Source organism: Trachypithecus francoisi, unplaced genomic scaffold, assembly GCF_009764315.1.
Source record: "Trachypithecus francoisi isolate TF-2019V2 unplaced genomic scaffold, Tfra_2.0 Lachesis_group12, whole genome shotgun sequence".
NCBI lineage: Eukaryota > Metazoa > Chordata > Mammalia > Primates > Cercopithecidae > Trachypithecus > Trachypithecus francoisi.
In genome coordinates, this window is record NW_022681457.1 from 10,411,850 (window position 1) to 10,431,312 (window position 19,463).

The following is a 19,463-nucleotide window of genomic DNA, read 5'->3' on the forward strand; positions in this document are numbered from 1 at the left end:
CTTAAGTATTTGCTACTATGTCACTTTGGGATTTTGCATAGGACACTCCCAATGCTTAGAATGTCAATCGTTGCTTCATTGTCCTTGGCAAACTCCTATTCATCCTTTGAAACCCCATCCATTTATCCCTTAACCAAGAAAGGCTTCTGTGCCTCATACAACCACCCATAAAGCTGGATTAGGGCTTTCTCTGGGGACACATATGCCCTGTGCCACACTTCCATTAGTGCACATATCCCCCATGAATTGTGCACACCAGCAGGGTCTAGAGTAAGGCACACATTTTGTCTCAGGAACTACGTATTGAGTGAATTAATTAATTACTTCTTTTGAGACAAGGTCTTGCTCTGTCACCCAGGCTGGAGTGCAGTGGTGCAATCATGGCTCACTGTAGCCTTGACTTTCCAGGCTCAAGCAATCCTCCCACCTCAGCCTCCCAAGCAGTTAGGACCACAAGTGCATGCGACTACGCCTGGCTAATTTTTAAATTATTTTTGTAGGGATGGAATCTCCCTGTTGCCCAGGCTGGTTTCAAACTCCTAGGCTCAAGGGATCCTCCTGCCTCTGCTTCCCAAAGTACTGGGACTATAGGTGTTAGACATCACACTCTGCCTGATTATTTAATATGTAAGTAGCTATATCTCTCTAAGACCCAGCCCCCATCTAATTTATAACCTCCCCCTTCTCAAGAACATGCCTCAGCAGCCATTGGCAGGGAATCTGACCTTTCTCCTTGTCATAGGAATTTTTCTTTCTTTCTTTTTTTTCTTTTTTTTGAGTCAGAATCTCAGTCAGTCACCCAGCCTGGAGTGCATGGCACGATGACTCACTGCAACCTCTGCCTCCCAGGTTCAAGTGATTTTCCTGCCTCAGTCTCCCTAGTAGCTGGGACTACAAGCACACGCCACCACACCCGGCTACTTTTGTAGAGACAGGGTTTCACCGTGTTGGCTAAGCTGGTCTCAAATTCCTGATCTCAAGTGATGGCCTCCCAAAATGCTGGGTAGCAGGTGCGAGGCACCGCACCTGGCTGTCGTAGGAATTTGTCAGCAAATCCTACAGACTGGAGGTTACGTGTGGGGTGGTGTAGGGGTGGGGATAACGGAGGAGATGGGGGAGGGGTGAACTCTTCAAGCCCCAGGGGAAAAGTCTGTTCCATTCCTGGGACATTCTACGTGACAGAAAGAAAGTCCAGCCCCCCAAGACAGCTATCCCAGACTGGGCATAGAGGCAAACCCTTGTAGCAGGATGAGCCGCAGACAAAACTCCTCAGACACCAGATTAAAGAAGGAAGAGGTTTTTTATTCGGCCGGGAGCGTCGGCAGACGCGCGTCTTAAGAGCCGAGCTCCCTGAAAAAGAAATACTTGGCCTTTTTAAAGGCTTACAGCTTTAAGGGGTCCATGTGAAAGGGTCGCGATAAATCAAGCAAGCGTGGGAAACGTGGCTGAGGGCTACGTGCGTCAGCTAACAGAACAAAAAGTTTTTACAATGCTTTTTTCATACAGTGTCTGGAATTTACAGATAACACAAGTAGTTTAGGCCAGGGGTTGATGTTATTATTATTACTTTTTTTAACTTCTAGGGCCGGGTGGTGGTGCCAAGGTTGTCTGGCTATTTATCTTACTTTTGTTTCTTTCTCTCTTTCCTCCTGTCTTGTGAACTAGGCAAGGTGGGGGGAGAAGAGCAGCAGGAGTAGTAGTGGTCTCCTTCCTTACCCTGACCACAGGGCCCTGTCACTCACCCAAGAACAGGTGCCAATGACAGAATAGCCAGGCCAAGGGGGGAAGAGAGGTGCTTCCGTGATGGATTTCCCTGGTGAGTTGCCAAGACAGGGCTTTACTGCCTCCGCCCTGGACTGGCTGAGTCAGACTGTGCAGGGGTGGACACTTTGACTGGTATTTGGGAGGCATTTGCTGTGGGTTACAGAGAGGGAGGGGCCTGCTTTGCGGCCAGAGAAGGAGGAAAGAGGCCCTGGGCCCTGGGACTAGGGTGGAGGCTCAGGTTTCGGTCTTACCTGCTGCTCCAGACCATGGCCTGGAGGGCCGCCTGCGCCACCCCAAAGCAAGGAGATAGGCGCTGCCTCTCCTCCCTCAGACCCAGGAGTCCAGACCCCAGCCCCTCCTCCCTCAGATCCAGGAGTCCAGGCCCCCAGGCCCTCCACCCTCAGACCCAGGAGTCCAGGCCCCCAGCCCCTCCACCCTCAGACCCAGGAGTCCAGGCCCCAGCCCCTCCTCCCTCAGACCCAGGAGTCCAGGCCCCCAGCCCCTCCTCCCTCAGACCCAGGAGTCCAGGCTCCCAGCCCCTCCACCCTCAGACCCAGGAGTCCAGGCTCCCAGCCCCTCCACCCTCAGACCCAGGAGTCCAGGTCCCCAGCCCCTCCTCCCTCTGACCCTGGAGTCCAGGCCCCCCTCCTCCTTCAGATCCAGGAGTCCAGGTCCCCAGTCCCTCCTCCCTCTGACCCAGGAGTTCAGGCCCCCAGTCCCTCCTCCCTCAGACCCAAGAGGCCTCAGACCCACACCGAATGCTTCTAAGAGATAGTTTTCTCCACTTGCCCATGAAGAAATGAGCTCAGGCCCAGTCAGATCTGCATCTGTGTTACAGCCCAGGACCACTGTAACCTTCGGCTACTGACTTCCCCCTCTGAGCCTCTGTTTTCTCCTCTGTCCATGGGGCAAGGGGTCTGCTCCTTCCCTCAAACCCAACCCAGGTAGGGTCAAGCACAGGAAATGCTTGTGGCATGAATGTGATGAGAACACAGAACTGCAGAAGCCAAAGAAAGAGAAGCATAAGGGCCCTCCTTCCACCCCCTACCTCCCCCACCCGCCGCTTCACACACCAGGACCACCTGCCGGGTAGCCAGGAGCTCACAGCCTCGCCCGCCCGCTGGCCACCCCTGCAGCCCCCTCCTTCATTCAGGCAGTTTCATGGCCAGGAACACCTTCATCCTCTAGGATTTGACACTGGCTGTCAAACTCGTCCTTCATAGTGATTCCTGGCCTGCCCTCCTCCTCTAGGCAGTCTGTCCTGACCCTCAGCAGCCTCTCCTGGCCTTGGCAGAGCCCTTCGTGTCCTCCCTTGCAGCACGCATGGGAAGAAAGGCCATCATCCTCGCCATTGCTAACACCGGCCTTGCGTTTCCTCTTTGCCAGGTACTGTATTGACAACTCTCTACAACCTCACTTCATCCTTCTAATAAGCCGGGCGCGGTGGCTCATGCCTGTCATCCTAGCACTTCGGGAGGTCGAGGCAGGAGGATCACTTGAGAGGTGGAGGTTGCAGTGAGCCGAGATTACGGCACTGCACTCCAGCCTGGGCAATAGAGGGAGACTCCACCTCAAAAAAAAAAAAAAGAAAAAGAAAAAGAAAAGAAAAAAGAAAAAAAGAAAAAGAAAAAAATTCTTCCAACATTGTTATTCCCATTTTACAGTTGAAGGACTGAGGCACAGAGAGGTTAAATAATTTGCCCAGGGTCACACAGCTAGAAAAGAGAAGGATCCCAAGGTGGCAGCATAGGGTAGCACCAAAGGATGCAAAGGTCTAAACTGTATGGCATGGGTTCAATCGTCTCCTCCATGTATTTGTTGTGGGGCTGTAAATACATGACTTAGCTTGTTTGTGCCTTTGTTTCTTTATCTGTAAAATGGGGATAAGAGGACCCATTCCATAGGATATGGTGAGGATTATGCATACACACACACACACACGCACACGCACACACACATTTATGATGTACTGAGAAGAAGATATAAGCACACAATAAGTATCTTCAAAATTATGAAGTGGCAAAGCCAGGATTCAGACCCACACCTGACCAAGGCTCTCTGCCATCAGACCACACTATATCTCTTTCTTTCTGTTCCTTCATTCCCATCAATCCAAGGCAAAAAACATGCCTTCTCTGATTTCCAGCCTCACTCAGCATAGACTGTGGAGGCAACATATCTTGAATGAAGCAATGAAACAATAATGCACCAAATGCCAAAAGCTCATTCACTCAACAAGTATCTCTCCAACACTTCCTGTGTGCTAGACCCAATTCTGTGTGCTGCAGATTAAGTGGGGGACTGACCATACAAAAATCTTTGCCCTTGTGAAGCTTGCATTTTTTTCTTTTTTGATGGAATCTTGCTCTGTCACCCAGGCTGGAGTGCAATGGCATGATCATCTTGGCTCACTGCAAACTCCACCTCCCAGGCTCAAGCGACTGTCTTGCCTTGGTCTCCCAAGAAGCTGGGATTACAGGTGTGCACCACCAACTCCGGCTAATTTTTTGTATTTTTAGTAGAAATGGGGTTTTATCATGTTGGTGACGTAGTGTGATCTCAGCTGACTGCAACCTCCACCTCCTAGGTTCAAGCGATTTTCTTGTCTCAGCCCCCCAAGAAACTGGGATTACAGGTGTGCACCACCAACTCCGGCTAATTTTTGTATTTTTAGTAGAGACAGGGTTTCACCATGTTGGCCAGGTTGGTCTTGAACTCCCAGCCTCAAGTGATCCACCCACCTCAGCCTCCCAAAATGCTGGGATTACAGGCATGTGCCACTGTGCCCAGCCTGTGAAGCATTCTAACAGAGGAGACACAGACAAAAATGAACCAGGAACACAGTGGGTAAGAAGGTGAAAAGCGCTCCACACAAAAATAAAGTAGGGAGAGAGAAAAGAGACTACAAAGAAGTTGGGTTGCCAGGCACGGTGGCTCATGCCTGTAATCTCAGCACTTTGGGAGGCCGAGATAGGCAGATCACAAGGTCACGACATCGAGACCATCCTGGTGAAACCCCATCTCTGCTAAAAATACAAAATTAGCCGGGCGTGGTGGTGCGCACCTGTAGTCTCAGCTATTCAGGAGGCTGAGGCAGGAGAATCGCTTGAACCCAGGAGGCGGAGGTTGTGGTGAGCTGAGATCACACCACTGCACTACAGCATGGCCAACAAGAGTGAAACTCTGTCTCAAAAAAAAAAAAAAAAAAAAGAAGTCGGGTAAGGGATGCCACCATTTGAAACGGGGTGGTCACTCAGTCCTGAGAAGGTGACATTCAGGCAAAGACTGAAGGAGGCAAGGAAGGGAGGCATGAGGGTATCTGGTAGAAGAGCATTCCAGGCAGAGAGAACAGCAAGTGCAAAGGCCCTAAGACAGAACCGGGTCTCGGTGTTCCAAGAGCAGCAGGAGGCCAGTGTGCTGACACACAGAAGGAAGAGATGAGATCAGAATCACATCCCTTAAGACCTTGCAAGATGTCAGCTTTTATACACAGATAAATGGGAAGCCATAGAGGATTCTAAACAGGAATGACATGAGCCGACTTCGGTTTCTACAGCATCCCTGAACGGAGACTAGACTTCGCAGGGAGCAGGGAGACTAGTCAGAAGGCTACTGCAATGGTCCAGGTGAGAGGCAGCGGTGGCAGGAACCAGGTGGGAATCATTGATTGTGCAAAAGGCTAAGAATGGGCAGGTCCGTCCCGTGCCCTGCTCTCTGCTCTCTGCAATCTGGGTGTTGGAGTCTGACAGTCTCATCATCCACTCACTGCATAGGTAATCTTGGGCAAGTAGTTTTTTGGGTTTTGTTTTGTTTGTTTTTTGAGACAGCGTCTCACTCTGTCACCCAGGCTGGAGTGCAATGACATGATCTCGGCTCACTGCAACATCTGCCTCCCGGGTTCAAGCGATTATCCTGCCTCAGCCTCCTGAGTAGCTGGGACTACAGGCACGTGCCACCACAGCCGGCTAATTTTTCTATTTTTAGTAGAGACGAGGTTTCACCATATTGGCCAGGTTGGTCTCGAACTCCTGACCTCGTGAGCTGCCTGCCTTGGCCTCCCAAAGTGCTGGGATTACAGGCGTGAGCCACCACGCCCAGTGTGTTTTATTTGTTTGTTTGTTTGTTTTTGAGACGGAGTCTTGCTCTGTCGCCCAGGCTGGAGTGCAGTGGCCAGATCTCAGCTCATTGCAAGCTCCACCTCCTTGGTTCATGCCATTCTCCTGCCTCAGCCTCCTGAGTAGCTGGGACTACAGGCGCCCGCCACCACGCCCGGCTAATTTTTTTTTTTTTTTTTTTTGTATTTTTAGTAGAGACAAGGTTTCATCATGGTCTTGATCTCCTGACCTCGTGATCTGCCCGCCTCCCAGTGCTGGGATTACAGGCGTGACCCACCACGCCCGGCTCTGGTTTTTGTTTTTTGAGGTAGACCTCGCTCTGTTGCCCAGGCTGGAGTGCAGTGGTGCGATTATTGGCTCACCACAACCTCCGCCTCCCGGGTTCAAGTGATTCTCCTGCCTCAGCCTCCTCACTAGCTGAGATTACAGGTGCCCAACACCACGGCTGGCTACTTTTTGTGTTTTTATCAGAGATGGGGTTTTGCCGTGTTGGCCAGGCCGGTCTCGAACTCCTGACCTCAGATGATCCACCCGCCTCGGCCTCCCAAAGTGCTGGGATTACAGCACCCACGCAAGTTTCTTAACCCTTCTCTGCCTCATTTTCTCATCTGTAAGACTAAGACAGCTCCCCTCACGTGGCTCTGGGGAGAAATACTGTGGAAAGCTTTGCTAGTAACCTCTACGGCATGAAGGGAGTTCTCAAAAAGTGACTTTAGAAAGGTGTTTATGCCTGGGAAGCCTGTTCATTTTTGTAATATCCTTGGAGCTGGGCCAGGCACTTATCGAGCTAAATCTAACTTTTGTCAGAATGGCGGGGGGGAGATCATGGAGGGAAATTTCCAAAGGAAGGGGGAACAGGATGGGTGGGGGGGTGTTGAGGGCAATAGGCAGAGGCAGTGACCACGGACAGGAGGTGTCCACAGAACGGGGACTGCCACTGCCCTGGAGACAGAAGGTCAGCCCCGGGTTCAAATCCTCCCTTAGCCAAGTGCTGAAATGGACTAGTTGTTGAACTTCTCTAGCCTTCAGCTTCCTCGTCTGTCAAGCAGAAATCAAACCTCAAACTTCCTCCGTTGTTAGAATTTCAAGGGAGTTTTAAAGACAGAGCTTTCAACTCTAACCTGTGAACAAGTGTGACATCAAATTTACTGTCTGTTGTTATTATTCTGTTGTTACGAGCAGACAGTTTCCCGGCTCCCCTGCAGTCCTCCCAGCCCCTCCTGGATCTGTCTGCCAGCCCCGCCCCTGGGTCACTCCAGCCAGGCTGTGCCAGGTGAACGCTCAGGTATGCGGAGGCGGAGGCAGGACGGCCCTGGGAGGGAGCAGGAGGAGGGGCTGGCAGCCTGGAAGGGAAAGGACAGCGGAGAGCAGGGCAGAGCCTGAGCAGGCAGGTGAGGAGATCCGGGTTCGGAGAGAAGGGGGCCGGGATTTGATCAATGGGTCTGAGGGAGGAGGGGACTGGGGTCTGGACTCCTGGGTCTGAGGGAGGAGGGGCTGGGGGTCTGGACTCCTGGGTTTGAGGGAGGAGGGGCTGGGGGTCTGGACTCCTGGGTCTGAGGGAGGAGGGGCTGGGAGTCTGGACTTCTGGGTCTGAGGGAGGAGGGGCTGGGGTTCTGGGCTCCTGGGTCTAGGGTGGAGGGATTGGGGGTCTGGACTCCTGGGTCTGAGGGAAGAGGGGCTGGGGGCCTGAACTCCTGGGTCTAGGGAGGAGGGGCTGGGGGCCTGGACTTCTGGGTCTGAGGGAGGAGGGGCTGGGGGTCTGGACTCCTGGGTCTGAGGGAGGAGGGGCTGGGGGCCTGAACTCCTGGGTCTAGGGAGGAGGGGCTGGGGGCCTGGACTTCTGGGTCTGAGGGAGGAGGGACTGGGGGTCTGGACTCCTGGGTTTGAGGAAGGAGGAGCTGGGGCCCTGGACTCCTGGGTCTGAGGTAGGAGCTGGGGTATGGACTCCTGGGTCTAGGGAGGAGGGGCTGGGGCCTGGACTCCTGGGTCTGAGGGAGGAGCTGGGGTTTGGACTCCTGGGTCTGAGGGAGGAGGGGCTGGGGGCCTGGATGCCTGTGTTGAGGGAGGAGGCTGGGGTAGGAAGTAGAGGCTCCTACTGGCCAGGCCCTCACATCTTTGCTGGCTTCCAGGGCACCTCTAGGTGGGCAGGAGCTCCCACTCAGCACCATGAGCACCGCCACCGGGTAAGTGCCCCCGGCCCCCAGGCCCCAGCCCCCAGCCCCAGCACGCCTCCCGCCTCCCCTCGCCTCCTTACCCACACTCCCAGATCCTGTTTCTGGCAGCCCAGACTCTGGCCCAAGCCCGGACACTCAGGAGGAAGCCAGAGCCACTCTCCTCCCTGCCCAGCCTGGGGTTAGGGGCCCCCACTGTAGAGCAGACAGGCCTGAGCTCCAGCTCGGCCCTCACACTCCGTGCTGATGTAACCCTGGTCAAAGGACATCACCTCTTGGAGCCTCAGCCCCTCCTCTGTGACACACGGACCATTTTGAAACATTGGTGGGATAATGCATGACAGGACTTAGCTGACCACCTCACTGATAGCCGGTGCTCAGCCCATAGGAGCTTCTGTTGGGATTGTTATCTTGTTAGGAAATAGTAACCCTTTGCTAGAAAATCAGGACTGTTCATAATGAAGACTTAAGTCCCCCAGAGGAAGCAGGGAGAAAACAATGAGAGATGAGTCAAAATACCTGCATGGTAGGTAGTGAGTTCTCTGGCCCAGAGGTAATCAAATTGTGGTGACATCAGACTGGCAGGAGCGGGATGAAGAACAGGAGTTTGGGAAAAAGGGATTTTCAGTTCCCCTGATGCCACCTGATCTCTGAGCTTCTGTTATGCATATGGAAGTGGGGATCCAAGAATTCTTAGGAAAGGTAACCTCAGGAAGAAATCGAGGACAGGAGGAGACAGAGAAGGATGTGGCCGGGAAGCGCCTGGCCCATGGGGGTGGGAGGGGAAACAGATAATTCCCTGTCTACTTCAGATACTACTAATGCTATTGTAACAATCCCCATTTATTGAGCAACTTCTGTGTGCTAAGCCCTGGCAGCATCTTAAGAATGATAATAACAGTTATTGAAGCTTCAAAATACTTCACCTGCATCATCTGATTGAATTTGCCCAACAGCCCTACCAGATAGTTACTACGTTACAGAAAGAAACCGAGGCAGGATAGATTAAGTCCCCTTCTCAAGGTCTTATGGCAAGGAGGCAGTAGACAGAGGGCTTGAATCCAGGACTATGCCATGGTAGAGACCACACTCCCCCTGCCACCCAGCACCACCGCCTGACCTGTCTTCTTCTTTTTTTTTTTTTCGAGATGGGGTCTCTCTGTTGCCAGGCTGGAGTGCAGTGGCACGATCTCAGCTCACTGCAACCTCCACCTCCCAGGTTCAAGTGATTCTCCTGCCTCAGCCTCCCACGTAGCTGGGACTACAGGCGCCTGCCACCACACCCAGTTAATATTTGTATTTTTAGTAGAGATGGGGTTTCACCATGTTGGCCTGGCTGGTCTCGATCTCTTGACTTTGTGATCTGCCCGTCTCTGCCTTCCAAAGTGCTGGGATTACAGGCGTGAGCCACTGCGCCCGGCCTACCTGTCTTCTTAAAGTCCAGCTCTGGTTCTGAGCTCTCCTGCTCAATAATAATAAAAATAATAATACTAATCCTTCCATGGCTCCCCATTACCTTCATAATGAAGCCCTTGCTGCCCTGCTTGGCATTTCCGCAGGATCCACCCCCAATTCCACAGTCTCTCTCATCCCTTTTTTCTTCACCAGCCCAGAAGCTGCCCCAAAGCCAAGTGCCAAGTCTATCTATGGTGAGTGGGGGGCAAGGGAGCCCCAGGCCCATACAACTGGGTCTAAAGAAACAGGACCTGGAATCCAGGGTCTTGGAGGAGGAGAGGCTGGGTCTGGACTCCTGGGTCTGAGGGAGGAGGGGCTGGGCCTGGACTCCTGGGTCTGAGGGAGGAGGGGCTGGGGACCTGGACTCCTGGGTCTGAGGGAGGAGGGGCTGGGGACCTGGACTCCTGGGTCTGAGGGAGGAGGGGCTGGGGCCCGGACTCCTGGGTCTGAGGGAGGAGGGGCTGGGGTCTGGACTCCTGGGTCTGAGGGAGGAGGGGCTGGGGGTCTGGACTCCTGGGTCTGAGGGAGGAGGAAGAGCTGGGGGTCTGGACTCCTGGGTCTGAGGGAGGAGGAAGAACTGGAGGTCTGGACTCCTGGGTCTGAGGGAGGACGGGCTGGGTCTGGACTTCCAGGCTCATTTTCTTTCTCCCCTGGCAGAGCAGAGGAAGCGTTACTCCACAGTTGTTATGGCCGATGTATCCCAGTACCCAGTCAATGTGAGTCTGGGGTCTGTGTTCTAGGGCAAAGGTGGCCTCAGGAGATAGGGCTTTTGAAAGCAGCTGGGCCCCCAAGCAGGAAGCATGTGGAAAGTCAGTTTGCCCATCCGTAAAACGGACCTCCGTTGCCTCACCTCAGTCATGGATATGAAGTCAGGGGCCTCGGGTCCACTCAAATCTGCCAGCCTTTTCTCCGGGCTAGCTGTTGTGCTGGACAGTGGGACCATGGGGACAAATCAAGACACAGCCTTGCATGAGGAGGGGGTGGACAAGGTCCAGAGGAACCCACGGAGGTGCCTGGTGCTCTAATGGAGGTGGCAGGGGGCACAGCGGGAGACCTGAGGAGGCATTTAGAAGGAGAGAGCTATAATCCAGACTCCTTCCCTGCCCGCAAGGAGCCTCCAGTCTGTGAGAAGCCAGACTCAGGTGCTAGTCACTCTGATGAAAGGGAAACAAAGAGAACTGCGGGGAGGAGCTGATTTTTGGAGCAGGTGATCAAGGAAGGCTTCCTGGAGGAGGTGTGGTTAGTCTCAGGCTGAAAGTCTGATTATTCTGGGGGATTCTGAGCCCACCTGGCATCATCTTGGGCCTCACTGCCTTCTCCCTGGTCCGTGCCAGCACCTGGTGACGTTCTGCCTGGGTGAGGACGATGGCGTGCACACCGTGGAGGATGCCTCCAGGAAGCTGGCCGTCATGGATAGCCAGGGCCGTGTCTGGGCACAGGAGATGCTGCTGCGAGTGTCTCCCGACCATGTCACGCTGCTCGACCCGGCCTCCAAGGTGCCAGGGGGCACTTCGGTGGGAGGAGTGTCTGCGGCAGGGACTTCAGGGGGTCTGGGTGTGAATCTTGGCTCTTGCATGTCCTTCCTCTGGGAACTCTGGGGAGGGACCCCAGCCCCCTTCTTGAGCCTTAATAGCCTCATCTATTAAACAGGGGTGTTATCCCTAACCCCCTAACTGCGTGAGGTTGCCCTGACCTGCTGGCCCACACTCCCGTCGCCATTTAGTAATACCATCATTTTGGGGCCTCAGTTTACCCTGCCATCCCACCCGGCAGGAGGAGCTGGAGTCGTACCCGCTGGGCGCCATCGTGCGTTGTGATGCGGTGATGCCACCCGGCCGGAGCCGCTCGCTGCTGCTGCTCGTGTGCCAGGAACCCGAGCGCGCGCAGCCCGACGTGCACTTCTTCCAGGGCCTGCGCCTCGGGGTGAGCGGGTGGCGTTCGGGCTGGCTCTGGGGGCGGAGCTGGAACTGGGCGGAGCCTGGAGCAGAGGCGGAAATGGGTGGGGCCTCTAGGTGGGGCGGGGCCTGGGGCTAAGGCGGGATCACACCAAGGAAGGGCATGGGACCTGGGAAGGAAGTTCCGAAAGGGAGTAGGGTTTGAGGAGACTGGACCCAGGGTAGAGATAGAACGTGAGGGTGGGATGAGGACATGAACAGAACATGGGCAAGTAGGGCCTGGGGAAGCAGCCAGGACAAGGATGGGGGCGAGAAACCACCTGGACTGGGTCTCCATGGGCGGGGTCGTGGTTTGGGGCAGGGACAAGTGTAGGGCGAGGGGTGAGCCCAGAGCGTGGACGTGCGTGGGTCCATAGGCGTGAACGATGGCCGCACGTGGGCTGGGACGGAGCAGAAAAATCGGCCAGGGGCGTGGCCCGGGTAGGAAGGGGGTGCGGCGTGGGGAGGCGTGGCCTGATGTGTGATTGGCAGGCGGAGCTGATCCGAGAGGACGTCCAGGGGGCTCTGCACAATTACCGCTCCGGCCGCGGGGAGCGCAGGGCGGCGGCGCTCAGGTGAGAGGGAAGAAGTTGGCGCGGTCTCTGGGAAGCCAGTTTCCCCTCCCTGTGCCTCAGTCTACAACACCAGACTGGAACAGGGCAAGTTTTGCATGGAGTCAAGCACAACCTAGTCGAGTCTTGTCTGTACCTCCCAGACGAGCTGACTCCTCCAGAACTCTACTTATTTTCCCTGTTCCCTGTCCAGGCCCTCAGTTTCACTCTAGAGAGGTGCTACCCCTCCCCATATTGGATTTCTCCCTACCTCGTTGAACTTGTTTACTCCCTTTGAGCCTCAGTGTGTCTCGTTCTGCGCCCCGATTTCCCCCTCCGTGAACCCCTCAGTGGACCCAGCCTTGGTGTCCCCGTCGCCCTCCGCAGGGCCACGCAGGAGGAATTGCAGCGCGACCGCTCGCCCGCCGCTGAGACCCCGCCCCTGCAGCGCCGCCCGTCCGTCCGCGCAGTGATCAGCACCGTGGAGCGGGGCGCGGGCCGCGGGCGACCCCAGGCGAAGCCCATTCCCGAGGCAGAGGAGGCGCAGAGGCCTGGGCCGGCGGGGACCTCGAGCAGCGCTGACCCGGCTTCCCCGGACCTGGGTCCCCGGGGTCCTGACCTGGCGGTTCTGCAGGCGGAGCGGGAAGTGGTGAGCCGCGCGGGAAAGGGGCTGGGGGCGGGACCAGACGACTGGAGGCGGGGCTAGGGCGTGGAAGGGCGGGGCCAGCTGCGGGATGGGAGTTCTCCGTCAATCTGGTCAGACTTCTGCGTTATGGAGGCGGGGCGGGGGCGGGGCTTTGTTGTAGGGCGTGGCCAGGTGTTTGGGGCGGGGCTCGTCTGGGGACGTGTCTAGGTGCTCAGGTTCAGGGCTTCGACGGGGATGGTTTTGGAACTTGGGAGCCCAGAGCGTCCCCCTCCTCTGTCCCCCAGGACATCCTGAACCACGTGTTCGACGACGTAGAGAGCTTCGTATCGAGGCTGCAGAAGTCGGCGGAGGCGGCCAGGGTGCTGGAGCACCGGGAACGTGGCCGCAGGACCCGGCGCCGAGCGGCTGGGGGTAAGGGCACCCCCGCGTGGGATCTGAACCCCCCTCCCGATCACTTCCAGATGCCCCCCCTCTCCCCAGGGTCTCCCCTCCCGCCACTTACCAGGGCTGACCTGACAGTCATCTTAACCGGGTGTCCACCTCTCTCTCTGCCTGCCTGGTGCTGGCCCCGCGTCCCCATCGTCGCGCCGGTCGGCCCCCGCAGAGGGCCTGCTGACGCTGCGGGCCAAGCCGCCCTCGGAGGCCGAGTACACTGACGTGCTGCAGAAGATCAAGTACGCCTTCAGCCTGCTGGTGAGGACGCGTCCGCCCCTGGGTCGGAGCGCGGGCACGGCGAACCTGCCCCGTCCCCGCACTCAGGCCAACCACCTCCCTCCCCACGCCCCAGGCCCGGCTGCGCGGCAACATAGCCGACCCCTCCTCCCCGGAGCTGCTGCACTTCCTTTTCGGGCCTCTGCAGATGGTGAGACCCGCCCCACGTCCTCGGGCTCCCCTGCAGCGGGAGGAATCGGTTCGACTTGCAGAAGGTGTGACGGCACGGCCTGCCCCCTCCCGCTCCCCTGACAGATTGTGAACACGTCGGGGGGGCCCGAGTTCGCGAGCAGCGTGCGGCGGCCGCACCTGACGTCGGATGCCGTGGCGCTGCTGCGGGACAACGTCACTCCACGTGAAAACGAGCTCTGGACCTCGCTGGGGGACTCGTGGACCCGCCCCGGGTGAGGGGCGGGACTGGGAGGCGAGGGGCGTGGTGATTGGAGGAGCGTAAGGGGCTGGGAGATGGGTGGCATGATGATTGGAAAATCAGACTAGGAAGGAAGGGACTGGTTGGAGGCGTGGCTTCGTTGTGTTGGGGCGGGGCTTAGGACAGATGCCAAGATTCAATTGGAGGAAAGGCCAGAAATTAATATGAAGGAAAGATTTAAGACCAGCAGACCAATCAGATTGAAAGAAAAGGTGGGGCTTAAAGGAATAGAGGGGCTACGGGGCAGGGGCGGGGCTACGCGAAGGGGCGGGGCTTCTGGAAAGTTTGGTCTATAACTTTGGCGATGGGAGAGAGTCTGTGCACTGGGGGCTGGGAGTTTCGTAGGGAAAGGGTCAGAACCTGAAGCCGAGCTTAAGGAAAACCTGATTTGGAATCAGAGGTGAAATTTAGAGGCTGGATAAGGCAAGATTTTTTTCCAGAGAGCGAGCGAGCGAGAGAGATGGATGGGCAGGGAGGTCTCAATATGTTGCCCAGGCTGGTCTTGAACTCCGGGCCTCAAGCGATCCTCCCATCTTGGCCTCCCAAAATGCTGGGATTACAGGCGTGAGCCACTGCGCCCGGCCTAGAAATATAAATTACTGTTGAGTTGGGCTTGGAGGTACCGGCAGGACTTGGTGAAAAGTGGCGGGGCCAGATACAGCGAGCTTTAGGGGAAAACTTAGTGAAGTTAATGACAGAGCTCAGTTGGGGGCTGTACCAGGATCCCTGAGCTCTTGGCCCTGTCCCTGGCCGCAGGCTGGAGCTGCCCCCGGAAGAGGGACCCCCATACAGACCCGAGTTCTTCAGCGGCTGGGAGCCCCCGGTTACTGACCCGCAGGGCCGCGCCTGGGAAGACCCAGTTGAGAAACAGCTACAGCACGAGCGGAGGCGCCGGCAGGTGAGGCTGAGGCTTCCAGGGGAGCAGCCAGCTCCCGCAAGCGACACAGCAGGGCCGAGGCTGGGAAGTCCGGGGTGGGGGCGCGGCCGGTCCGCCTGGCCCCGCCTGACCCGACTGTCTTACTTCCTGCAGCAAAGCGCCCCCCAGGTCGCTGTCAATGGGTGAGTATCCGCCCCAGGGCAGGGCAAGGGGGTCCAGGAGGGGTGCTTCCCGGGGGCTCCCGGTGTTGACTCCGCCCCCTTTTTTCTGTGTTTTTCCTTTTGTCTTCCTGGCTCTTTTCAGGTGGGTGAGATGGTGAAGGGGCGTGCCGGGGCCGGGAGAGAGGGAGGAGCAGGGAGGGAGGGGGCGGGATCCAGACTTCTGGGGCCAAGGGAGGAGGGAATGGAGACCTGGGTTCCCGGGCCTAAGGGAGGAAAGGGGCTGGGAGTGGGTAAAGTCTGAGAGGTTGGATCTCTGGATCCCCAAAAGGCTGGAAGAAGGCAGTTTGGTTTCTCAGGGCCTGGGAAGCACCATGCCTGGGCTCCCTACGAGGACAGAGCCCTGGATATTGGAGGGGAGAAGCTGGGGAACTGGACCTTTGGGTTTTGAAGAAGAGCCCAAGTCTGGTGCTTGGGATCCTGGAGACCCAGAGGAGCAGGCTTGGGACTTCGAGGGCTTGGGGGCAAGTTTCTGGGAAAGTTAGGAAGTGGTAGTATCTCTGGGCCCCCCACAGGTATAAAGGCTGGGTGATTAAACTCTTGGTTTTCCAGATGCTCTAATGCAATTGTCTATGTCACTGCTGGGTGTCAGACTGGGTTAAAAGGTTTAAGGGTTAAAAGGATAAGATTGAAGCTTGAGACCTGGACTCCTAGGTCCCTGCGGGGAAAAAGGACATTCCACGTCAGGTTCTACCAAGCAGTGGGGGCTCAGACTCTGGGTCCTGGGGGAGGAAAGGATGTAGATAGACCAGAACTCTAGGGTCCTTGAGCAAATAGAGGGCAGATTGGAGGGAAATAACGTGGGAGGAGACAAAAACAAAGCAGTGAGTCTGGAGGAGACAAAGGGGGGTCTGGGTGAGGGCCTGGGCAGAGGGTCTCAGCAGGGACAGCGTGCTGGGAGCTGCTGGCCCCACACAGGGGGTGCCGCGGCCCTGAAGACCCCCCCTCTCCCCTGCACAGGTAGGCCTGATCCAGGCTGAGGTCCCTCTTACTGGGAGTCAGAGCTGAAATCCCACCCCTGCCCCAGCTGCCTGATATCGCAACCCCCCTCCCTGTTCACAGCTTCAAGTCACTTTCTCTGAGCCTCAAGTTCTTTGCAGGGAAACTGGGAATAATGATAATCCCTTCCCGGAACAGTGAGAAGTCTGTGGTGTTGTAGGAACTAGCAGTTAAAGGCTCAAGGCTGCGACCATGTTCAAGTCCAGCTGCCTGCAAACGAGGGCAGCATTATTCAGACATGGACTGCCCTGGTCCCAGGCTGGCGATGCCACTGTCTTACTCTGTAACCTGTACATCCCTGTGCCTCAGCTTCCTCCTCTGTGAAAATGGAGAAGATAATAGGGTCTCTGGGGGAGGAAGAAACTGGGGGTGGGGGAGAGGGGAGTCCAAATTCATGGTTCTACCAATGGTTGTCATGAAGATCAAATCAACTAATATACATAACAGTGCCTAGCACATAGTAAGTGCTACAGAAGTGGTAGCTATTGTTTGTTTTTTGAGACAGAGTCTCACTCTGTCATCAGGCTGGAGTGCAGTGGTGAGATCTCAGCTCACTGCAGCCTCTGCCTGCCAGATTCAATCGATTCTCCTGCCTCAGCCTCCAGAGTAGCTGGGACTACAGGCATGCGCCACCACACCCAGCTAATTTGTGTATTTTTCAGTACAGACAGGGTTTCACCATGTTGGCCAGGGTGGTCTTGATCTCTTGACCTTGTGATCTGCCCGCCTTGGTCTCCCAAAGTGCTGGGATTACAGGCGTGAGCCACTGTGCCTGGCCTAGCTATGGTTTTTATTATGCTCATGAGTTATGATATTTAAGCCCAGTGCCTATTAGATGTTCAATAAATGACAGCTGTTTCTCGCTGTGTGATGTGGGCAAGTGGTTTTATCTCTCTGAGCCTCATTCTCCTCTGTAAAATGGAATCGATGATGGGATAGTACCCACTGCATATGCCTATAGCACAATGCCAAACAACGGAGGGAGCAAAACATATTCAGGCTGTTATTCTCGTTTCAAATTTCTATTAACAGTATTAACCTGGCCCCTGCTGTGCCCCCTGCTTGGCTCTAACCCTAGCTCACACCAGCACCCTGCAGCCCAGAGCAATGGGGCTGGCTGCCTCCTTATCTCCAACCCTCCTGCTTCTCCTCAGTCACCAAGACTTGGAGCCAGAATCTAAGCCTCAGCTGGAGTCAGAGACAGCAGGAAAATGGGTCCTGTGTAATTATGACTTCCAGGCCCGCAACAGCAGTGAGCTGTCGGTCAAGCAGCGGGACATACTGGAGGTTAGAGGAGCGGGAGGCTGAGGGGCAGGAATTAGCCAGCCCTAGCTGCAGATGCAGGCTCTGAACCCTCTGCTTTTTACCGCACCCAGGTCCTGGATGACAGACGCAAGTGGTGGAAGGTTCGGGACCCAGCGGGGCAAGAGGGATATGTGCCCTATAACATCCTGACACCCCACCCCGGACCCCGGTTGCACCACTGCCAAAGCCCTGCCTGCAGCCTGGTGAGCCAGCGCAGACGCTGGGGCCTTGAGGGAGGAGAGGCTGGGACCAGATACTGGGAACAAGGGGTGTGGGGACCAGCTGTCAAGAGTGCTGGTGCAGGTGGTGACTGGGGGTTCAGAAATGCATCTCCAGAAAGGGGAGAGGCTGGGACTCTGATTCCTCTCCCTAACCCAGGTGCTCTCCTCTCCTTCCTTTCAGAACAGCACTCCTCCTCCGCCACCAGCCCCAGCCCCAGCCCCACCTCCAGCTCTGGCTCGGCCCTGCTGGGACAGCTGCGATAGCCTCAACAGCTTGGACCCCAGCGAGAAGGGTGAGTGGTGGGGACGCCGGCTATGGGGAGAGGTTCTTATCCTTGCTTTCCAGGCAGGGAAACGGGGGCTCAGAAAGAGCAAACGGACTCCTGCCCCATTCTGGGGAGGCTGGAGCACCCCTCCGCCCTCTGGCCCCAGGACCCCTCGCCCTCGCCCTGAGCCCAAACTTCCTCCCTCCCGGTTTCCCGCCTGCAGAGAAATTCTCCCAGATGCTCATTGTCAACGAGGAACTGCAGGCGCGCCTGGCCCAGGGCCGCTCGGGCCCGAGCCGCACAGTCCCAGGGCCCCGCGCCCCGGAACCGCAGCTCAGCCCGCACTCGGACGCCTCTGAGGTCCGCGCCTGGCTGCAGGCCAAGGGCTTTAGCTCCGGGTGAGTGGGGCGGGGGCCGGCTCGGCGCAGGTTGATAAGCAGGCTGGGAGCGGAGCGTTCCGGGAGTCGGGGGGCGGCAGTCGTGGAGACCACAGGGAGCCGGGATTAGCCCGAAGTGAGGGTCTGTCTGGTAGCAACACCCAATGGCAGGCTGTGATTGCCATGTGTTTTCAGACTCCGACTGGATTCCTTAGGGATATCCCGCACCCTTCGGTAGCACGATATGACCACGCCCCCCGGGTGGCACATTGTGATTGGTGGGTGGGGTTCAGGGGGTGTGGGCCCTGCCTCCCCCCCCGGGGAGCTGTTCTGATTGGATCATCGCCGGGTGGGCGTGACATGAGTGGCGGGGGCTGGGGCATCTGGCGACCTGCCTGACCGCGCCCCGGCTGCCCTCGCTCAGGACCGTGGACGCGCTGGGTGTGCTGACTGGGGCGCAGCTTTTCTCGCTGCAGAAGGAGGAGCTGCGGGCGGTGAGCCCCGAGGAGGGGGCGCGTGTGTACAGCCAGGTCACCGTGCAGCGCGCCCTGCTGGAGGTGAGCCGGGCCGCTGGTCCCTGGGTCTGGGTAGGGTTGGGACGCCGAGGGCTCGGACACCAGGACAAAGCGATTTCCACCCCGCCCTCCAGGACAAAGAGAAGGTGTCAGAGCTGGAGGCAGTGATGGAAAAGCAAAAGAAGAAGGTGGGAGGCGGGATGGAAATGGAGGTCATTTGACCTGCCCGGCGCCCTTCGCAAAGAGTGACCAGGCCCCGTGTGAGAACGGACTCTTCAGACTCCTCAACAGCAGAAGTCGATCTTCTGAAGGATGGCCAATCTGCTCCGGCCCTGGTCTTCCCCCATCCCTGTGGACAGACTGAACAATCCTTGCTGCAGTCCCTCCAGAGCAGACCTGGACTGGCTGTGAGTGGGCAGGGCGTGGAGACAGTCTACGGAAAGCGCTAGCAGACCCCCCGAGAGGGTGCAGCAGAGCCCTGAGCACTGTAATATGCCGCCCAGCCTATAAACAGCCTCCTTACTTGGCAGATGGTGTGTCAACTGCTGTCCTCTACCTGGCTACCAGGGGGCCCAGAAACCTTCCCCTTACCCCAGTCACAGCCTCAAGGAACCTGGAAGACGTTCCACCTTCTTTGGTTTCTCTCTCCGAACCCTCCTTTCCATCCCCAGGGTCCCAAACCAGGCTCCCTCCTGACCTCCTAGCCAGCCAAGTCCAGCTTGCCCCATCTTCGGGTTTCCCTGGCTCGCGGCTGCTGGAATGTGAGAACCAACGTTCTCACTTCATTCCTTCCTGCATCCTGGCCCTGCCCTTCTCCAAACTCTCCCAAGCCCCTTCAACCTCTGCGGTTTGCGCTTGCTGTCTCTGCTGGCCGAAACAGCCATTCCCTGCCTGGCAAACTCCTCCTA

At 56.8% G+C, this 19,463-nt stretch overlaps 1 protein-coding gene across 2 annotated transcripts; it reads left to right on the forward strand.

The window, feature by feature from the left end:
• The first annotated feature begins 7,154 nt into the window (after positions 1-7,154).
• Positions 7,155-19,084, forward strand: EPS8L1 (EPS8 like 1). 2 transcript variants are annotated; one of them, XM_033224424.1, is made up of 20 exons: positions 7,155-7,270; positions 8,009-8,062; positions 9,659-9,699; positions 10,163-10,221; positions 10,840-11,001; positions 11,279-11,428; positions 11,932-12,014; positions 12,378-12,639; positions 12,921-13,047; positions 13,241-13,329; positions 13,424-13,498; positions 13,603-13,751; positions 14,534-14,675; positions 14,808-14,836; positions 17,026-17,158; positions 17,248-17,379; positions 17,579-17,690; positions 17,887-18,061; positions 18,465-18,597; positions 18,690-19,084. In XM_033224424.1, exons 2-20 carry the CDS (start codon positions 8,046-8,048, stop codon positions 18,774-18,776), a joined length of 2,157 nt encoding a protein of 718 aa, XP_033080315.1. In that variant the 5' UTR covers positions 7,155-7,270; positions 8,009-8,045; the 3' UTR covers positions 18,777-19,084. The 2 variants fall into 2 exon arrangements, with proteins under 2 accessions (XP_033080315.1, XP_033080316.1); XM_033224425.1 differs by lacking the exon at positions 7,155-7,270 and having other exon boundaries at positions 8,022-8,062; positions 9,610-9,699.
• The last annotated feature ends 379 nt before the right edge of the window (positions 19,085-19,463 follow it).

What these genes read in the sequence shown, in the direction of transcription:
- EPS8L1 (XM_033224424.1), top strand. An exon ending in ACGAGCGGAGGCGCCGGCAG is followed by an intron (nt 14,676 to 14,807) that starts GTGAGGCTGAGG and finishes TACTTCCTGCAG; the next exon opens with CAAAGCGCCCCCCAGGTCGC. An exon ending in TGCAGCGCGCCCTGCTGGAG is followed by an intron (nt 18,598 to 18,689) that starts GTGAGCCGGGCC and finishes CCCGCCCTCCAG; the next exon opens with GACAAAGAGAAGGTGTCAGA.